Source organism: Trachinotus anak, unplaced genomic scaffold (assembly GCF_046630095.1).
Source record: "Trachinotus anak isolate AG129_WGS33_773 ecotype Australia unplaced genomic scaffold, CSIRO_AGI_Tana_v1 ptg000002l, whole genome shotgun sequence".
Classification (NCBI taxonomy): Eukaryota; Metazoa; Chordata; class Actinopteri; order Carangiformes; family Carangidae; genus Trachinotus; species Trachinotus anak.
Genome location: NW_027273853.1, coordinates 29234311 through 29252159, shown reverse-complemented (window position 1 = coordinate 29252159; position 17849 = coordinate 29234311). Strand labels below are relative to the sequence as shown.

At 43.8% G+C, this 17849-nt stretch overlaps 2 protein-coding genes across 9 annotated transcripts in view; both read right to left on the bottom strand.

The window, feature by feature from the left end:
• Positions 1 to 8557, bottom strand: part of LOC139608121 (carbohydrate sulfotransferase 8-like) — a 30075-nt gene extending 21518 nt beyond the window's left edge. The window contains exons 1-2 of one of the 8 annotated variants that reach the window (XM_071461616.1): positions 8418 to 8555; positions 1229 to 1325 (exon numbers count right to left, since the gene is read on the bottom strand). In XM_071461616.1, the coding sequence (XP_071317717.1) occupies positions 1229 to 1293 (65 nt within the window). In that variant the 5' untranslated portion in view covers positions 1294 to 1325; positions 8418 to 8555. Of the gene's footprint in view, positions 1 to 1228; positions 1326 to 1430; positions 1730 to 8104; positions 8245 to 8417 lie in introns of those variants that run through there. The other 7 variants (XM_071461610.1, XM_071461635.1, XM_071461625.1 and 4 more) reach the window with 7 other exon arrangements.
• Positions 8558 to 14996: 6439 nt separating this feature from the next.
• On the bottom strand, positions 14997 to 16921 carry LOC139627542 (G-protein coupled receptor 35). The gene is made up of 2 exons (XM_071488386.1): positions 16833 to 16921; positions 14997 to 15984 (listed from the first exon to the last, which is right to left on the bottom strand). Exon 2 carries the CDS (start codon positions 15969 to 15971, stop codon positions 14997 to 14999), a length of 975 nt encoding a protein of 324 aa, XP_071344487.1. The 5' UTR covers positions 15972 to 15984; positions 16833 to 16921.
• Between the last annotated feature and the right edge of the window lie 928 nt (positions 16922 to 17849).

Below are 17849 nucleotides of genomic sequence, written 5' to 3'. Positions count from 1 at the left end.
TGGTTTTTGGTTCTTAAACCACAGATATATCTTCTGATGGAGATCAACACTTCAGATAAAACACAGAAGATAAAATCTGGAGCTTAACAAAATGAAACTGTATCTGTTTCAAAGATTCACATCTTCAGTAGGAACCAGTGACGTCGGACTGACACACTGCTGGTTTGAGTCTGATGATAAAAACATATAGAAGAATCACAGGCTTTAACATCTTTACAATGTGGTTGTGTATTTCTGCTCTGACCTAGAAACTACTTTTCTCTCAGGACTGATCACTCTGCTCCATCTTTCACTATGAGTTTATGTGAATAAGGGGAGAAATTAGCAGGAAGTGAAAAGTAATTTAACAGCAGATGTAAATGAAGCTCATTCCAACCAACAAATTAATACTAACTGATGTGGAAACTCCAGTCACCAAACTGCTTTTAGAAAAACCCAGGGAAGCAAATTACCCCAGTTACTGCATTAATTAATTCCCGGCTATAAAATAAGTTCATTTCAGAAAACCTTTGGACGTAATTTGAACCAAACTAAATACACATCCATTTGTGAAAAAACATGGTTTGTAATAAGAGGCATTACATTAATCAGTCTCAGGTCACCTTCACTTCAGGGACACTGAGGGACGGTTCTGTCCCTGAGCTCTGACTAATTTTCACCCCGGACGCTGATTTTCCCGACGCTGGTGATTCTCAGAGCAGCAGCTTCAGAGCCTCTGCCTGTGGCCTCCTGCTGAACTCTGACGAATTAGTGCTGAATAATTGTGAGTCGAGTCTTAATAGAGCCCATTTTTTGTCTTTATATCAACTCTATTGCACTTTCCTGGAGTGACTTTAATCTAACGCCCCACTTCCATAATCATTATCTTTTTCTTTTCTTTTTTTTTAAAATTTTATTTAACTGTGTTTAATTTTTCTCATCACTAAAGTAACTCTAACTTTAACTCAGTGAATCCAAGCTCATTATGAACCTACTGTTACCAGGTCCAGGTCCTGGTAACAACTTAATTCTCTTCCAGACGCTGATTTTTTGAGCTGAGGTTTGATTTTTTTAAAATACTGGGTGAAGCTACAGTGCGCTCTTATTTTGAAAAAAGAATTATTGTGCTCATGTTTTACAGCTGTTCATTTATATTTAACCACCTTGTACATATTCTAACAGGGCAATAAAAATAAGAAAATATTTCATTTCTGGTTCCATTAGTCTCAAAAGAATCAGATACATTTACTTGAATATTTGTTTTACTCGGCTGGTCCTGGTCCTGGTCCTGGTCCTGGTCCAGCTGACTGTCATGAACTGGTTCCTGCTGTCTTCTGACCACAGCTCTGGTGACATCATCAATAATGGATCTGTCTCAGTGTTTTACTGTTTATTTTTCAGTCTTCATGTTCTGCTAAAATAAGGTTTAAGCTGCCCCCTCCCTGACTCACTCGTCACTGTCCTCGCTGCCTCGCTGTTGAAATGTGTCATACAGATCAACTTGTCCAAAATCAAAGCCACAAAATGAAAATCAGAAAAGCATCAACAAGCAGAATCAGTTTCAGTCGGGTCGTTAATGTCATTAATCGTCTTTGTCCAGCAGCGACAGACCAACTCCTCCTCAACCAGTATCCGATGTCATCAGTTTTTCCATGAGTCGAGTGGAAAGTGACTGATGAGGCTTTGATAAGCTCTACATGCAGAGAGCAGCTGACGTCCAGCCGACCCAGACCACACAAAGCCCCCCCCCCCCCCCCCCCCCCCCCCCCCCCCCCCACGCCCTCTCAAATAACAGTGTCCAACACCAGAGTGTAGGAGAGGGGCAGACTCTGCTCTGTCTCATCCAACATCAGCTGTTCAATGCTCAGGGTCTCAGACTGACGGAGGGAGAGACAGAGACAGGCGCTGGGACAGGTGCAGCACAGGTGAGTTCTCCTCCTCCCCAGAGTCCTGACTGAGTCACACCTGAACCACATGTTGGTCTGATTCAGTGAGACTTCACTTCCTGAGGATATCAGTGTCTTTGATGTCCCTCCACAATAAAGCTCCAGAATATCATGATTATAGTGACAGTTATCAGAATCATCAGTGTTGTTAAAATGTGCTAAAAATTTTGTGTTTTTAATAAAACACAACCTGGAATCAGTTCACCAAGTTCTATAATGAAAACCACAAATATATGGCAGCACATTTTGTTTGCATTGTTTGTTGTTTGCAAATATTAAAATAATAACATGTTATTGTTTCATGTTATACATGTTAATCTGTGTCACATATGAGGACCAGGCACCAGTAGCAGTACTGGGTTTGCCTGCTGCATGTCCACTCTGTCAACAAAGGAATACCATATGTATTATTATTAATATTATTATTTCCAGCTGTAAGGTCTCTCAGACCACAGTCACTGTAGACACACCTGTCACCTGCCCAGCACAGTGCTGTTAAACCAGAAACACTGTGTCTACACTGCAGGCAGGATGACACAGTGAGCTGCAGCCCTGAAATAAGTTTCAAAAACACACAATCACCAACTGAAGTGTCTCACATGGAGGCTTCAACACTGATGGAGCAACAACCTGAGGATGAGACACTACAGATCTATTTAATCCAGTTTGAGTTTCAGTTAACAGCTCACCATTTCTCCACCTAACCACTGTAATTCCAATGGCAATACTAAACATCTGGCTTTAACATTAACCTGGTGACAGTTTCATCTCTACTCCAGAAATCCACTTCACAGAACTTCATTCAGAATCCTCCTGTTTTTAAGTTTTCTTGTGATAGTTGTGTGAGCACCCTGATCACTGATCACAGCTGATTCAGCTGTATGGAAATGGGATTATAATTTAGTGACACGTCACCTCGGACCATTTCCTTCCTCTCTGTTTTTATTGAATATTACCATAATTATTCAATATGAAGAAGAAAACACGATTGTGTCATGACTCATGTTACACATGTCCAATGATAAAGATATAACTGGACATCCTGCTGTTCTTTAACAGAAAGACAAAAAAAAACCTCTAGTTGTTTCAGTTTTGTCTGGGGGTGGGGGGGGTGCAGTGTTGTAAAGCATCTCAGCCTCCATTAGCATAAGACCAACAGATGCACGGTTGGTCCCTGGAGTCTTATTTCTTTCGGGATGGGAGGAAGTCATTACAAACATCCATCAGCAACAGGACGTTGGCATCAGGCCGAGCTGAGGGTGGGAGAGAGAAAAGGTCACCCACAGACAGAGGTGATCTTCAGGGAGAAAAGGTTTCCGGAAGCAGAGGTGTCTTTTTAATGTATTATTAACGTGTCCCACCCCATAAATAACCGCCCTTTGCATGTGATTTGACAGGGTGGGCGACGGATGCTTGAGTGTGGTTTTTCTCATTAGCGTGGGTGGAGGGATAGTGTTTCCTCTGTGAGAGGCCGTGTGTTCAGATTAAAGGTGCTTATGGTAATTGAATCCTAACACTGATTCACTGAGGAGCAGTTCAGAGAGAGTACAGCTGAAATGAGCCGCGCTCCTGCTCACACTGACTCTGTATTAAAGGATATGGTTCATATTCCTTTAAAGAATGAATATATATGCATATCCCCTCCACTGGAAATCAAAGGAAACTCACTGCAGCACAAATGGCTTTTGTCAGTTTTTGTGGTGTCTGACAGCTCATACAGAAGTGGTGGAGGTGGAGGTGAAACCTGCCTGTGATGGTGAAGTTTCACCTTAAGGTCACTGCTACTGAGAAACAACCACAGAGCTCAAACGCAGCAGGACCAGAACTGGTTTTCTTCAGGACATCTCAGCACACACAGGCTGCTGTGTCCAGATGTGTCCAGCCACAATAATCACATCAACCACATGCAGAGTGACGGATGTGACAGAAGACAAGAGAAGGTGAAGTCTCCTCAGCTCATGTTTTCATGTTTCCTGTCCTTCCTGTCTCCATCTGGTGTTTCCATGGTTGGACAAAGCTGCCAGGAAGTCTCCAGGTGAAGACGAGCTGCTAGGCCCATTAACCTCGTACATTTAACTCTCCCTCTCTCTCATCTAAGCACCCTGGGGGCTCAGGTGTTGGAGTAGGGGGGCCAAAAGATCATGTGAATCTGATCTGCATCCTGTTTCCGCTCTGATTGGGATTTGTATCTTTAAACCCGTTTGGTTTTTCGGATGTTTGTCTGCTCGCTGCTGCTCTTTACCCACAATGTCTTCTGTTTATTAATTGAGTTACAACCAATCACATGTTTTGCTTGGTTTAAATGGAGTATTCATTTGGACTGTGCTGTTGTTAATTAATGAGCTGCACCAGCTTGTCTGCTTCCTGTCTCCCTGCCTGCAGACAGGTCTCTGGTCCCGTGGACAGAACCGGTTCCTGTGCAGCTACACCAGAGGCTGCAGAGCAGAACAGCCTGATGTTTCCAGCTGCTGTTAAACAGTTAACAATGGGCTGGTTACCGGTGACTGAACGTTTAAATTAAATATCTAAATATAGAAACTTTTAATGAGACGATCTGTACGATTCAGCTGAAGTAGATCACATCTCAGAGTAAGACTATCCATGATATAAGATCATCAGATCGCCCACCTCTAGGTGAGGACTGGCTTGAGTGTCAGGTGACCTCTGTTGCTCCGCCCTCTAAAAAAAACACAGCATGACCCAACAAATAATTTAAATGTAGAGATGTGGAAACATACAAACACAAAAATGAAGGGATGTAGCTCTTAACAACAGATTTTTCTCTCTCTCATCCAGCACTGAGAAGATGTAATGAAGCACATCAGGACCCTCATTAATCCAGGTGACTTATTGGTGCTTTAGTGGCTTTCAGCTAATTCAGCACAACCCAGCTGACTCACCGTGCCCCTGGAGCTTTAGAGGACCCTGAAGTTTGGGGAGTGTGTCAGCATCCTGTAATCACAGGAGAAGCTGCTGTCGCCGCTGCTCAGCTGCAGTTACTGATGGAGCTTCAGATTTCATTTAGCAGGTGGACGACTAACGAGACTGAGCAGAGAGCCTTTACTTTACCTGACGACAACGTCTCACCAGATTTCACTTACAGTTGAAATAATTTACTGAGGTTACGCAGTGAAAATAAACCATGTGGATTATTCAAATAAGACTGTTACTGAGCAAAAACACATTGAGTGTCTTATAAGCTTTTCATCAGTAGCATGGAAAAGGTTTAACATCCTAACACGCTACTGTGTGTGTGTGTGTGTGTGTGTGTGTGTGTGTGTGTGTGTGTGTGTGTGTGTGTGTGTGTGTGTGTGTGTGTGTGTGCTCCTGTACTTGTACCTTTGTGAGGTCCAGTTTCAGTCAGACCTTGAGAGTGTGTGTGTTGGACGTGAGGACAGGGAGGTGAATTTGAGGGTTCAGACTTTAAAGTCAGAATCAGGTTTAGGTAGTGGATTATGTCATTGAGGGTCCTCTCGAGTAGAGAAGTACAGTGTGTGTGTGTGTTGCGAGGTGCTCAGGACAGTGGCTATATTTAGCAGCGAGGAGAGAAATAATTCAGTGCGATCACAGAGCAGCTCGTTCAGCTCCTCTCTGACAGAGGAGATGAAGCACTAGATGAATCCTCCTCCTCCTCCTCCCCCCTCAGCGTGTGACAGCTGGGGTATCTGTCTGAGGCTCCCGTGGCTCAATCCTCAGCTAACTCTCTGATCTGCCAGCAGGAAGCAGTCTGCAGAGATATTTTACTGTGAACACAGGAGATCAGGTGAATCCACAGTCAGAGCTGCTCTCAGGACACAATGAGCTGCTGCACAGCCAACGTGTCCTGTTAGATATAACGTGTTAAATATAATTACCTTAATGCCTTCAGGGCTCAGACTACAGGTGTAAACATACACTCTGCAGAGGGCTTTTAATTTGAAACTCCAGATAAAGTGGAGACATGTTTTTAAGGAAATGAAGATCCCGTCAACACTAAAGTGAATGTCATGCAAGAGCAAATAAAACAAATGAAATGGTCAAAGTTGTCATATTGACATTTAAGGTGCATTGACTGAGTCACAAAGTGAACTAATGTGTGGAGTAACATTCCACCTTAAAAGTGTCTGGTATCTGCCGGTGGTGTCTGAGCTGCTCTGTGAATTAAATCCTGTTTTCTACGTGGTGTTAACTAGTATAGATAAAACCTGCCTTCATTCATCTTCACTCTTCTGTCGTTTCTTTATCTGTGACTCACAGAAACTGACGGAGTCGTCTGTTAAACCTGGAGCTGAAGCTTCAGTCTGAACATGATGAAACTGTTCACAGAGTCAGAGTAACAGAGATCGGCACTGACACTGCACTGTACACTACTGTATTCAGTCACATTGTTGTGAAGCCTTTGAAGAGACAGAAAAGTGATGAAATCTGTGTCATCAGTCTGTCGACTAAAAAACAACCTGCAGCAAAATTCAGACAGAGGCTGAAACTCTCTTCAGCTGTGTCCCAGTTCAGAGGCTGCATCCGTTCAGAGGACGCCGTCCACGAAGGCCCAGCCGAAGTGAGACGGTCTGTGCCCGCCCCTACTGTGTCGCCTAGCAACCTGAACAATGGGTAACTGTTTCCCACAGTAACTTTAATGTCATTGGTTTTAGCAGTTGTACTGTTACTGTTGAACTGAGCTGAAACACAACACTGACATTTAAGGACCAGGACCAAGACCAGGACCAAGACCAGGACTTCATCAGACCGTCTCACACAGAGGGACCCAGCGTGAAAACCTTTGCCTCTGTCGACTCCTCCTCTTCTTCTTGCTGTCACCATGTTTCAGTCTGCAGCTGTCCACATCTGGACTGAAGTATCAAAGCTGAACTAGTTGATGGAGCAAATACTATACACATATACACACATACACACACATATACACACATATACATATACACATATACACACATATACATATAGACACATATACACACACATATACACATACACACACATATACATATACATATACACACACATATACATATACACACATACACACATACACACACATATACATATACACATATACACACATATACATATAGACACATATACACACACATATACACATACACACACATATACACATACATATACACACACACATACACATATACACATATACACACATACACACACACACACATATACATACACACACATATACACATATAGACACATACACACATACACAGACGTCTCTCACACTCATGGATGAGATGTATTGAAATAAAACATCAGTAAAGAGTCGATTTGGAAACTCTTCATCTGGACGTGACCTGGACTCTTCATTTGACAGGATGAGCTGAAGAGTTTGCGAGCGATCGATTAATCACAGAAATAAAGCTCAGACTGGACAGTGATGCTAACAGCTGTCCACACACCGACTGACCGACACAGAGGAGCGGAGCCTCACGGACCGGCAGCAGGAAGCTGCTCCTCTGAGGAAACTGTTTCCAAAAACCCTGTGAAGAGTCATTTCAGCTTGTTTTCATGTCTGATGTGAAATGAGCCGAAGCAAATGAAAACATAAACACCCAAGAGCCAGAGACGCCCAGTGAGTTCTTCTACTGACAAACATAACTTCAGACACGTTTGCCGAAAAGTTCAGGAAAATGCTGAAAAGCTCTCGATTCCACTGGTGAATGAACTGCTGGACCCCAGGAGGCGGAGCTGCTCAGGCAGGTGCACGCCACCTGAAATCACTGGTTTAAGAGCAGACAGGTGGAGCTGTCACATCCACTGTGGAAGAGTGTAGGACACGAGAAACACAACCAGCACTTTAACACTGTGTGTGTGTGTTTACAGACCAAGTCAGTTTTACTTCACTCAGTTGAACATGTTACAGCTTCAGTGCTGCAGACAATCACAACCAGCTTCACGTCTACAGATGTTTTATCATTTCCTGTCGAATCACTCGTCATTCGTCTCAGTCTGTTTCCAACAGACACATACAAACCTGACCTTCTACTTTATGGCATTTACATACGGCCTAATTATTAACTTCTAACTAATCTATGGAGTTGTGATATTTCTCATATTGGTTTAATAATCCGAGTTGTTATTAAGCAGGAGAATGGATAGAAACATAACAAGTCTCTGAATCACATGTGGATTAAAACTCTCATATGATCGTTAATCTGTTTCCCACCAACCTCACGTGTTCCCCAGCGCACTGACCAGAAGCACCGCGTCCACGTGCCAGCGCCATGAAGTCACCGCTGAAAACCAGGAAGAGGAAACGACCTCGCTTTACGTCTCCACTGTCTCCACCCGGGAGCCCGCCCGTTCCCGCCCGTTCCCGCACACATGAACGGTCCAGTTATTTTCAGAGACCGTCGGGGACCGGGAGTGGAGCCGGTTCAGCACAAACAGCGGGGACATCGACACCACGGGGGAGTCCACGGTAAGCACCAAAACACCAGAAACCACCGGTAAAACCTGACGACCCCCGCCGCTTCCACTCACCTGTGTGGGGATCAGCATGGACGCAGTCAGCGGAGTTCACCGTCCGCTGGAAAGTCAGCTTCTCCCGGGGACTGCTCAAACACCGGGAACGGCCACAAACCGGACACAAGATGAACCGAAGGAAACGTTAACCTCCCGTTTCTACGATGAAGTGTCCGTTTACGGTGAAGTGAGCAGCTGGGGCGGAACGCGCCCGAACTTGCGGACGGAACCGGGGAGTTCGCTGAGGACGCGCAGGGCGGACAAGATGGCGCGTCAAGTTCCTGGAGGAGAAGGAGGGAAACACCGGATGTCAGGCTGTGTGCCCTTCAAAATAAGATTAGACGGACCTTCACTAAACCAGAAGAAACAGAATTGGCGAAGTACACACACACACACACACACACACACACACACACACAGCTGTTGTTGTCTGAATAGATACATTTGATTGGAAAATATACTAACAATTTCATTATATTTCTATCACTGTGAGCTAATTAATCCAGCATTGAACTTTGGTTTTAATTAATACATTTAGATTTACATACTAGTATAAATTAAGATTATAGATAAATAAATAAATAAATAAGTTATATTAACAATATAGATGAAAATATTTTACTAATTAACACTAAGTTAAAACTAAAATAAAAACCATAAAGTTAAAGTGAAAAGGTTAATAAAAAAATTTACAAAAACATTTTATAATCGTTCAGATCTTCGACAATGTTGTGTTTTATTAGTCTGAAATATTCAATTAAATTCTAACAGCCATTTATATTATTACCGACCGGAAATAGTAGCTCTTATTGTGGTGACTTGACTGTAACCTACGCATGAAGCAGCAGCACAGCAGCTGTGTGTGTGTGTGTGTGTGTGTGTGTGTGTGTGTGTGTGTGTGTGTGTGTGTGTGTGTGTGTGTGTGTGTGTGTGTGTGATTCTATTTCTTGCTGTTTACCGGCGGTCCCCGGGGACCTCCGTGCCGCCGACACCGCAGAGAGGCTCAGGGAGCCGGGGAGGCGACGGGAGGGAGCGGGCTGGCAGGTGGCAGTGAGCCGGGAAACAGAGAAACACCCGCAGACTCCCGCTGGTTCCTGAACCACAAGAAATACCTTAGAATATTTAATTGATTGACAAGAACACGTTCCCTACCAGGACTGAGGAAGTACTCAGATCCCACACAACTCAATTACAAGTAGTAAAATACTTTACTTGAGTATTAAGGGACACATTTATTTAAAATTTAAATCACAAAGGTTGTAAAACAGTGACAACCGTCTCCACCTCAGTAAAGTGCTGTTTACATGCATGTGAAGGATTATTGAGTACTTTTACTTTTAATACTTTACATACATTTATTTAGCTAATGATACTTCTGTACTCTTAAATAAAAGTATGATCTGACTTCTTTGCTTCTTCCCTGCAGCTTTCCTATTATTATATATTATTATGATTATTATTTATATATACAGTAGGTTATTATTACTGGTGCAGTACGTGCTAGTATAACACTTGGTTGATGTGGAGTTGATTTTAATTTAACTGCTACTTGTTTGATATTTTATAAACTGATCACATGATCTGTTGTGTTTGGGGTAAATCTGAATCTGTAAAGTCACAGCTGTCACATGAATGTTGTGTAGTAGAAGTTATAATTATACAGTAGATGAAGCCCGTTGATCAGACCGTCTGTATCTACTGTGATATGTTTGTGTACGTGTTTGCTTTTCTACTGATTTCTCCTCCATGTTGTAGCAGCTGTTTGCTGTTGTGTTATCTTACAGGTTCACACAGTGTTTATCTCAGCTGTCAGTGACATTAAATACCAGGGGCCATGTAACGTGTCTGTCCTGTGTCCTGAGTGGGCAGAGAGCTGAGATCTGAGAACATCTGGTCCACAGATGATCCAGATCAGGTCTCTGGATGTGATCTCAGGTCTCTGCTGTTACAGTCACATTCTCTCTCCAGCTGAAAAACAGTAGATGCTCTTTGAAACGCACATCACTGACAAACCAGATCTGATGAAGCAGGAGTTTAGTGTCTGACATGAGAAACTTCCACCATCTGTTCTGAAGAGTCGAGGGGAGCTTCAGACAGGATCCAAACAGAGCTCAGTTCTGTGACTCAGACTGACAGCTTGGCTCCGAGCTGTTGACGCCTGACACACATTCATAGAGAAAGTTGTGGTTTTAATGCAGATTAACAGATGTTTTCAGAAAACCTCAGATCCCGTCAGATCAGAGTGAGGCAGCTCCTCCAGCCTGGTGGACGGGGTCGTGACCTCCACAGACGTCATGTCTCTCTCTGCTGCTGCCTGTTCAGACCTGCACACTGATTCTCAGGAGCCACAAACACTGAGGCAGCGACTTCCCACTTTCTACACTGTTCACACCAAACCTGAATTTTAAGGACTGAAAGTTTTGCACATACTTTCCTCACGTGTGCTGGAGTCATGTGTGTACTGTATAAACATCATACATGCAACAGTTTGTGTCTTGGGCCTTCCCTGTTTCAACATGACAAACTTCAGTTTCCCTCCACGTTTAGCTTAAATAAAGTAAATTTGACCTGATGAAGAAGGGACTTGAATCTAAAGGTTGTTAGTTTGATGATATTTTGACGCCTGGTGTCAGTGCAGGCGTCACTTCTGGTTTTAAATAAGATCACACCTGTGTGATGTGTGTATGATGACATGTTGTCACCTGCCCCCACACTTTTGGACGTGTGTGCGTGTGTTGCTTGTGTTGCTTGTGTTGCAGGTTGAGTGTAGCTCCTCTCCACCAGCAGCGTCAGTCTGTCCTCTGTCTCCTCCTGCTGGTGCAGGTTGATGAAACACCTTCGGCTCCACCTGTGACCACCTCCAAACCACTGACACGTTGTCGATGCTGTTGGTCTGTGGAGGAGCCACACAATGAGCCTGAGCTGTGTGGAGTTCATTAAGTCCAGGACAAAGGCGTCTCATGGCCACAGGGCAGCGATAACAGATAGTCTTCTCCTCTGTGCTGGCACTTATTGATCTGAGCGAAGCTTAATTCACCTGTTTCTCTCCTGCTGTGCTGCTCTTCATTGTGTCCGGCTGCAGGGAGAATACAGATATTATCGGAGCCTCATCTCTGCCTCATATTTCACTGCTGAGTCCTGAGGATAATGAAGCACTGTGGAGTATTGATTTAATAATACACAGTATTGTTGTTTTCACAGATCTCCATTCAGAACAATGACATGAATTACAGAGCCGCTTCTGCCGGCTGTTGTGTGTTAATTTAGCTGTTTAGTTGATTGTTGTGTTTGTGTTTTATTGTGTTTTATTCTGAAATCTTCACACAACTTTTACTGGTGAGGATTTTCTAGAACTCTTAATGTGGAATGTTTTTATTTGTGTTTCCTCAGAATAAAATCTGTCAAATACAAACAGCTACTTTTGCACAGGCAGTGAAAAGCAGCTTGATATGAACAAGGTAAGGAAATAATTGAAGAAAGAATCTCTGAAACTGCATGAAGGAAGGATTAACTCTGTGCTTAACAAACATGGGAGGGAAGATTTATAAGACCCACACTATAGGATATGAATTGGATTTTTTAAAAATATATTTGTTCAAATATAATACGTAAGAACTCATATAGATAACGTAATGTCTGCATACCGCAAGACAGAGATACAGAGGCAGTTCTTAACCTTTGAGCACCAAGAAACCTGCAGCTTGTTTCCTGACTGATTTGCTTGGTGTCAGTTTGACAGTGGATGGAAGCCAAACTGTTCCAGAGGAGCAGCTTCAGTGAGCCGACAAACGTCCTAAACAGACTTTACTTTCATTTCCCTTCACAGAGAAAGACGATGGATCACCAACAGGACAACAGCAGGGTCCAGCCTGCTGCAGACCCCCCCAACCTCCAGTCACATCCTCCCACTCAGGTGTCCTCTGATACTCAGGTGAGGAAAATCACTGATGATAAATGAGGAGGTGGATCAGGCTGATTGATTAGATACAGCACACAGGGTCTTACTGAAGTGTTGATCTCCATCATCCATCTCCTCTCTCAGGCTTCTCTCTAGTAACAACAGGTCAGTCAGCCAATCAGAAGAGAGGATCTGAGCCTCTCTTCTGATTGGCTGACTGTTTTCTGAGTGATCCAATAAAAATATAGCAGATTTCAGGTAAACACTCAGAGAAATCAAATCCTGCAATGTTGGATGGTGGGTCCAGGTGGGCGGGGCTTGGGGCGTGGCTGAGGGGAGTTGATTGTTTTGTTGTGACATCACAAAGTTGCAGAAGTCCTGACGGCTGGTTTTAAGGCTCAGTTTCTGAATACAGGCTGTGTGCATTTCTCTGTGGACTGAGGCTTTGATACTTTCACAGTATTAATATAGAACCTAGACCTGCTTTATAATCACACACACATGGACGTCCACCTTTAGACTGTGTGGAGCTTTAATATTTCACAGGTGATCTTTAAGATATGATCATAATTATTAAAGTAAAAGTAGCATGGGTCATTTCAGAAAAATTATGTCACTGGATCATAAATATTGAGGCATTAATGTGTAGGAGCTAATGAAGGTGAAGCTCATTTGAAGTAATTAAGTCTAATCATCATCTTTAATAATCGGAATCTTGAGTAAATGCGGTCAGGTACTACGAGCAGGTGATTTCTCACTCTGGAGGCCCTGCAGACAGGTGTGTGTGGTCACTCCCGGCTGCACAGGTAGACTCTGGTACCTGTTTGTTGTTGGTGATGTTCTCCTGTTGTCTTCCTTCTGAACAGAAAATGAGGAGCTGCCGGTTTAAACCTGTGCAGCAGATTAAACGGAGACGTCCCGACTGTGAGCAGCAGAGCAAACATCAGGTCGACGGTCTTCAAAGACCGGACAGGACTTCAGAGGACCAGCAGCCTCTGCTGATCCACGGTCTGAGGGTGGAGCGCTACAGGGTCATCTACACCTCAGTGTTACAGCCGTCTGTCCTCGCGACTTTGTCCTCGTCTAAAAACACTGTAATACTTTATTTCAGTCATTTTGAACTTCGGCAACCAAAGCCACAGTCTGAAACCCTTCATCCATGGAAAATGAATCACTGCCCTGACACCTCACTGTAAAAAACCCACCTATATTCTTCAGCACAGACAAGGATGATAAGTTATTCAGACACAGAAATATAAACATATCAGTCTCACTTCAGCTCCACTGAGTCCTGATAACTGATGATGTGCAGTGAATAGTAAATAAACAGTAGATACATGAACGGTACTAGAGAATTAAATCAATGGTCAATTATCTTTTGCTTCAATTAGAAAGTGAGAAAAGTTTATTTAACTATGTGTCCTCAGTTTTGGAAACATGCTTGGTAGTTCTTTCCCTCTGCTTCAGCCTCTATGCTAAGCTAAGCTAGCTGTTTCCCTCTGCTTCCAGTCTTTATGCTAATGCTGCTGTTTCTGCTCAGTCTAACAACACAAAGTCTGATGTGGAGTTTTTGTGGTCTTGTTTGAAGGACTACGTCTCTCAGGTCCTGGAGCTGAAGCAGCGACTGTGGACGCGGTTGAGTCGACCTCAGCTGGTGGAGAAGCTGATGGAGGACGGACGAGTGGAGGTCACAGAAATATTAAATCTGACTTAAGATTTGACCTGAGGACAGAAACCTGTTCATGGAGAAACGTACGAATAAAGTCAACGAGTCTCTGAGTGTCACAGGTGCAACATGAAGAAGATAATAAACAAATATATTTCATTAGATGGTGAAATCATTTCTGTCCTGCTGCCAGTTTGGTTTCATGACGTCTGCAGTTTCTCCGCCTGAAGCACTTTGTGTTCAACAGCAGCCGGATTTGCATGTTTGGTTTTTAGGAGGTGAATCATTCCAGAGTCATCACATTTAAAACTGTTTCCATTTTCCTGTTGTAAAGTAACTTATAGTGAAGGATCCTAAACCCTGAGTAATTCTGAGTTACTGATCCTGAGGATTCATGACGGGAGAGACTGCGTCACCTCAGCAGGCTGCGACTTCACAGTTTCTTTAACTCAGAAGGAGAAAAAAGTGAAATAAAAATGCAAGATCGAGTCACAGAGAGTGAAAATTTGTTACAGACTAAACTTTATAATAATAATAAAACACACAGTATTTTACAAAGCGAATAAAATGCATAAACAACATAAAACACACACAAGATAAAACAATATACATATGAATGAAAATAAGATCGATATGTATATGCATACATGCGTATACACACATATATATATATATATACATATATATATATACATGCAAACATTCTTATACAAATAAATGCCTAAATAAATGTGTTTTAAGTTGTGACTTGAGAGAAACAACATATGTAGATGCTGAGTAACAGCGATGCAGAGGTTAGGGACAGATACACTAAAGGCCCTTTGCTCAGTGCAGCAACAGACCATCGTGGTGCAGTGCAAGCCGTTGAAAATAATGGGTCTCAGAGCACAGCGGGGCCGTTCCTGTGTTCTGTCTGAAAGTAGCTTGACTCCCATGAACAATGACTGACCTGAGCAGCGAGCACAGGGCGAATCACGTTCTGTCTGAAAGCCTCATGAGACTGAAACAGTAAAATAAAGATTTCTGATGAAATCTACTCTGCCTGTGCCCTGGAGTTTGGGGTTTCCTCGTCTTTCCCCCAGCAAGTCACCTGTTTGACCCGGGACAGGTAGAACATGGGGCCGATGAACAAACCGAAGTTTGGGAACAGCAGCAGGACCTGGAGGATTCTGCACTGAGCAGGTCTGATGGGTTTTGGCGCAATTATCACTGACATGTACGGAACCAGAGCCACCACAGGAGAATACGCCACGATGGAGGGCAACATGACAGCCAGAATATTACTCAGAGCTCTTCTCTTGAGCGAAGTGCTCGACCCTGAACCTTCACCTGGCCCCTTCTGACACAGCACCGCCACGATGCCCAGCAGACACAGCAGCATGACCAGGAACAGCAACGAGATGATGATGGACAGAAACAGACTCATGATCAACCCTGGGGCAAAATATCCTGCCAGGGCCACGATGAGGGTGAGAATCCAGGTGATAGCACACAGGACCACGCGGTGCTTCCTCCTCTCCAGTATCATGTAGGTGATGGGCCAAGCCGCCGCCACATAGCGCTCCAAACACATGAAGGTCAGCAGCAGCGGGCAGCCGAAGATGTTGAGGGAAAACAGGGCTTCGCGGACAGAGTGTGTGGTTTCAGAGCTCTCATGGAGGACGGTGTAAATGTCCAGGGGCAGAACCAGGCAGTACAGGACGTCCATGACGGACACGTTGACTCCCAGCAGCTCAGACGGCGTCATAGTTCTCCACCTGCTCAGCAGCATCCACACCAGCCCTGCGTTAGTGGGCAATGCCATCATCAGCATGAAGATCTTCACTCCTAACCAGTCAAATTTACCGGCCTGTACGTGACACTCAGTCAGAGATTCTATATAATCAACCTTAAAAAAGAAGTCATCGTAATAAGGGTCATAGTAAGAGTCATAGTAAGAGTTGGAACCGTTGCTGAAGTTGCTTCCACTGACAAACCATGGGTCTGAAGTTGTGCTGCTGTTTTCCATTGTGATCTGTCTCCTGGAATAAAGACGGATTAATTAACTGCAGAGCAGCAGTTTCTGTTCTACATACAGTACATGTATGGATTACTGAATGGGCCCCTGAGCTCAGAGGCCCCTGAGCCAGAACCTCTGTATGAAGAGACCAACAGCTCCTCCAACCTGACCAACCATCAGCCCTCTTATACGACCCCCTCGGTGGCAGGTGTACCAGACATTTGTCGCCATGGTTACTCTAGTAACGGTCATATCTTGGTTAGGTTTAGGAAAAGATGGTGATTTGGGTTGTCATGGTTACAATAATAACAATGAACGTCATGGATAACAGAAACAACATAAACTGCTCCTGTCACATGGGAATCGAACACCGCTCTCCTGGGTCATATTCATCCATCCACCCCAACCTCCTCCTGACGTGGACTTTGTCGCTCTATAAACTACGTCACCGCACTTTTCCCTTTGCTCCTGTCATCCTTACTACGACCACTAGATGTCGCCTAGCAACAAAACCTAACTATGGGTCATAGTGACCTGCTGACAGACGACCTTTGACCTCGTCTGTTACGGGACAGACTCAAAGTCACAGAGCTCGATGCAGCTGTCTGTGCCCAGGGGCCCATTTCTCATAGTCCATCCATGACCACAGAGTCTAGGACGTCTGCAGGACCTGATCTGTGGAGACCACGTGTTTACACAACATTTCTAATTATGTTTAATGTTTATCATTATGATATAAAGCACAGCAGTGGCTTCATCATAACTTCTAACTGAGCAGATTGAGATTTAAATGCACCTGTAACTATATTTTAGTTTATTTATCGTGCAGAAGATGTAGAAAAGTCCGAGACACGTTGAGCATGAACTGACCTTGAGGAGGAAGATGGATGTCGGCTCGGTGCGGTGAAGAGTGTGTGTGCTCATCCTTTACGTGACAGACAGAGGCGGCGGACACTCCCTCAGGACGTTTGCATGCAGAGCTGTTATTCTGAGAGTTAGCAGAGGACAGACTCTTTGTTTCTGTGATGCAGAAACATTGTGCATGCAAATGTGTCCAGGACAGCTCCACTTGTAGATTAACACCTGAAGTTTTGTGACAGTATATATTTACAATCTGCTTACCTGAGAGAGCACCTCAGTTTTACTTCCTTCTCTGGCAAAGCTAAAGAGCAGCACCTGTGAGTCCTGTAAGAGGGGGTCAGTGATGGAGGGGGAAGAAAAACCGTCACAGACACAGTGTCACTCTAGAAAAATACATGAACATACACACATGAATATACACGATGGCACAGCTGCATAAATAATATTTCTAACATTTTGTAATATTATTTTCAGTATTTATGTTCATGAATAAAACTATAGACAGATTTTCATATTGGAGTGCACAGCTCCAGCAGCTCAGCATGTACAGTGTGGAGCCTGACTGTGTGACTCCAGGCCACAGCAGTAAATACAGCAGCAGACGTCTTTTCCTCCTTCATTGATCTCTGTGGTCAAACTGTAGATCTGAACCTTTCAGCCACAGTTTGACTTTATTTTGTTTTAATTTAGGACCATTTCACTTTATTTTAATTTTGACACTTCAAGTAAATATGTGATGATGCATCTTTATTTTAACATGGGTCAACCAAACCAAACATGTCCCGTCTCCCCACCTGTATCACTGGACCGTAACAAAACTAATGTTGGGATCGCAAGCCATGAGTTCTGAGAAGAACAATGGAGAGGCCTACAGGCCACTCCAAGGCCTGAGGGTCAAACCTGCATCCTGAAGGGAACAATGGAGAGGCCCGCGTGCTTCTCCTGAAGCCTGACTCGAGCCATGCCTCGTGGGGAGAACAAGGAGTGGACTACATTTCCCTCCAGGCTATGGAGCCAAAACCACCC

What these genes read in the sequence shown, in the direction of transcription:
- LOC139627542 (XM_071488386.1), bottom strand. Translation starts at nt 15,971, where the DNA reads ATGGAAAACAGCAGCACAACTTCAGACCCATGGTTTGTCAGTGGAAGC.